General features: G+C 46.4%; 1 protein-coding gene across 1 annotated transcript; it reads right to left on the reverse strand.

Moving 5' to 3' along the window:
* Positions 1 to 205: 205 nt before the first annotated feature.
* Positions 206 to 793, reverse strand: LOC121170530 (dual specificity protein phosphatase 18-like). The gene has a single exon (XM_041001875.1). The coding sequence runs from the start codon at positions 791 to 793 to the stop codon at positions 206 to 208; it is 588 nt and encodes a 195-aa protein (XP_040857809.1).
* Positions 794 to 3,139: the final 2,346 nt, after the last annotated feature.

Consider the following 3,139-nt stretch of genomic DNA (forward strand, 5'->3'; position numbering starts at 1 on the left):
TGGATGGCTTCACCTGCCCCAGCCAGGTTTGAACTATGCCCCAATAGCCCTATCTGCCCACTCATAATTAAGACACAAGTCATCAAGTTTTATGTAGTGATTTTTATTGAAAGACTGGAACCTTCAAAATCCCAATGCCCCCTGTCTTTTCTTGTTTATCAATAGGCATCTCTGGCCAAGGAAATCGGGAGCCAGTTGGGATGGTTCACATCTGAATCGCCATCAATTCGAATTCTTCTTCATAGATATCAGGAATCACGCCCACAGGAGAGTTGATCATTTTCACAGAGTTCTTACTAAACAGCTTAAATTCATAGTGGATAAGCTGCTCCCAAAAGCCGTTGTTAGGCCGGATGATGGGGCGGAGCGACATGATCCATGTGTGAGCATCACACAGTGTCATAGCATGGTACTTCATCAGGTATGCAAGGCAGAGTGTAGGTGAACGACTCACTCCTGCGACGCAGTGTAGCAGCGTTCGCCCCTGCCTCATGTCCTCACTGTGAATCTGATCCGCAACAAGATCAAAAAAACTATAGATGTGTGAGGTTGGGGTGTCAGTCACTGGCACCTGCAAGTATTGGATGTTGTCATAGTATGTGTTCACCACTTCCACTGAAGCGTTGATGACCATGGTAATCTGATTGTTGTATAGAAGATTTTCATTATTGGCAGCCACCCCGTTGCTGATGTAAAGGCTGCGGGTTATCTCGGATAGGCTATGGAAGAACGGCTGCTCTACATCAGAAGGAAGTGAACTTTTTGATGGCGGTTCACTTGAGGAGGTTGTCATGAAGATGGTGGCAGGACTAGTCTCTGAACAGTTTTGGGGTACCACCCTCACGAGAGAGTTCAAGGAAAGGCTTCTTGTGTGGGCCTGGCAGAGAGGACTGGTCACAGATCACAGCTCTCTGCCTCTCTGCTCTGCCACCCTCTATGACATCACAGTCCTGGGGTGCTGACCCTCTGATTTCCCTGGCAATTGTCACTTCCTCTTCCTGCAGGGAGGACACAACCCAGTCCTTCAAAGAAACTGTCCCCTCCCACCACTCTCTTCCCCATCTCTTTCTTTCCCATCTTTCTTCACAGTTATTTGTTTCCCGAGGCCTAATGCTCATCTTTCGTGACTTTCTAACATGTTCTGTTGCAACACACCAATTTGAGGGTTCACTTACTGGCCCCACGAAATGCAGTATCTGTGAATGCTTCTGTCTCATCAGTGTTATAGAACGCAGTCTAGATTTCTAAGTTGAGGTTCAACGTTAGGTTCACACGACATGGTATAAATCTTGAGCAAAATATAAATCTCTGTTAATCTTCAGTTAAATACGGGCTGGGTGAGGTAGCCTGCTAGAGCTGGATGGGAAGCAGGGCTGCCGGGATTAGAACCAGCGCCCATATGGGATCTCGGGCGTGCAAGGCGAGGACCTTAACCACTTGTGCCACCGCATCGGGCCCTTTTATTTTTTAATTTACTTGAAAGGCACAGTGGCAGAGGGAGGGAGAGACAGAGGTTGATTTTGCATGCACTGGTTCACTCCCCAAATGGCTGCAACAACCAGGCCAGGCTAAAGTCAGAGCTGGGTACTCCATCCTGATTTCCTAAGTGCTGGGCCATCGTGCACGGCCTTACTAAGCACGTTAGCAGGGAGCTGGATGCAAAGCATGTGGGACTCAAATGGGCACCCATGAATGCCATGGATGTCATAAGACTTTGCTTTCTTTGCTGCACCAAGCCTGCTTTCCTGGTTGATTTTCTCCTAGTCTTTTGTTTTTTAAGGATTTTATTTATTTATCGGAAAGTCAGATATACAGAGAGGAGGAGAGACAGAGAGGAAGATCTTCCGTCCGCTGGCTCACTCCCCAAGTGAGTGCAATGGCCGATGCTATGCCAATCCAAAGCCAGGAGCCAGGAGCTCTTCCTGGTCTCCCAAGTGGGTGCAGGGTCCCAAGGCTTTGGGCTGTCTTCCACTGCTTTCCCAGGTCACAAGCAGGGAGCTGGATGGGAAGTGGAGCTGCCAGGATTAGAACTGGCACCCATATGGGATCCCAGCGTGTTTAAGGCGAGGACTTTAGCCGCTAGGCAATGGCGCTAGGCCCCAGAAAAATCTTTTCAACATCAAGATTTAAACAAATGTTTTGTGGTTTACTTCCACAGTAGTTTGCAGTTTTATTTTTTATGCTTCAGTTATTTCCCTTAGAAAAATGTTTATTACAAAAAATTTCAAAAGTACAGAGTAGCAGCATTAGGAACCATCACACATCCATCACCCTAGAGCTGATTCTTTTTTCAATGTTAACTGGTAGCTAACAGAACCTGAGTAGATTTTAAAAATATCTTTGCTTTGACTTCTTAACCTATGAGATTGGGTCATCTCTAGAGTCCCATTCAGATGTAACTAAAGCCAGCTGAAGCCTGTATGGGCTCACTCAGACACCAAATGTTGCCAGGGTTGGAAAGAGGCTTAGGTTTGCATGTCAATACAGACATGTTGGCATTCAGGTGGAACCTGGAAAGCAAAGAAACTTTCGAAAGGAAAACGGTGAGGTCTGCAACGCGAGGGCTTTCCTCCTTCTTATTTCATCAGGTTATTCTATTTCTCTCACACGCATGTAATTCATGTAGTTTAAAGTAGGAGTTCTGTAAGTTTTGCTATAAAACAAACAAACAAACCGTGTTTACCTTTTACATCGTTTGGTACCTACTGCCCTGGCTCTAGGTCAGTGATATCAAATATACACACAGTGTAATATTTTAACAGATAAGAAATAGAATAATTGAGTAGCCAGCTGTAGGTAACTGCCTAGGTTGATTGTACCTAGGCCCGTGTTACACTGCTGGGGGAAAAGCAGCTAATAGTTGGCAGGCATTCTGGGCCTGATTAATGCCAAGTTGGTGTTAATTATACCAGTGTGCCAGCACTATTTGTTAGTTATTTAAAAAGTTTAAGGCGTAGTTCATGCAGCGAATTCCCACAACCTGGTTCTTTACCGTGAGCTGAAAACACCAGATGCAAAGAGGTATCCTAGGAGGTTTATTGCAGCGGAGCATGAAGGGGGGGGCGGGGGGGCGGGGTTAAGGTGGTGCATATCACCGGGAAAAGGCCGGAAGGAGAAGAGAGAGCGCCGCACCTGGGGG

The sequence above is a fragment of the Ochotona curzoniae genome, unplaced genomic scaffold, assembly GCF_017591425.1.
Source record: "Ochotona curzoniae isolate NIBS_2020 unplaced genomic scaffold, NIBS_Ocur_1.0 contig_1274, whole genome shotgun sequence".
Classification (NCBI taxonomy): Eukaryota; Metazoa; Chordata; class Mammalia; order Lagomorpha; family Ochotonidae; genus Ochotona; species Ochotona curzoniae.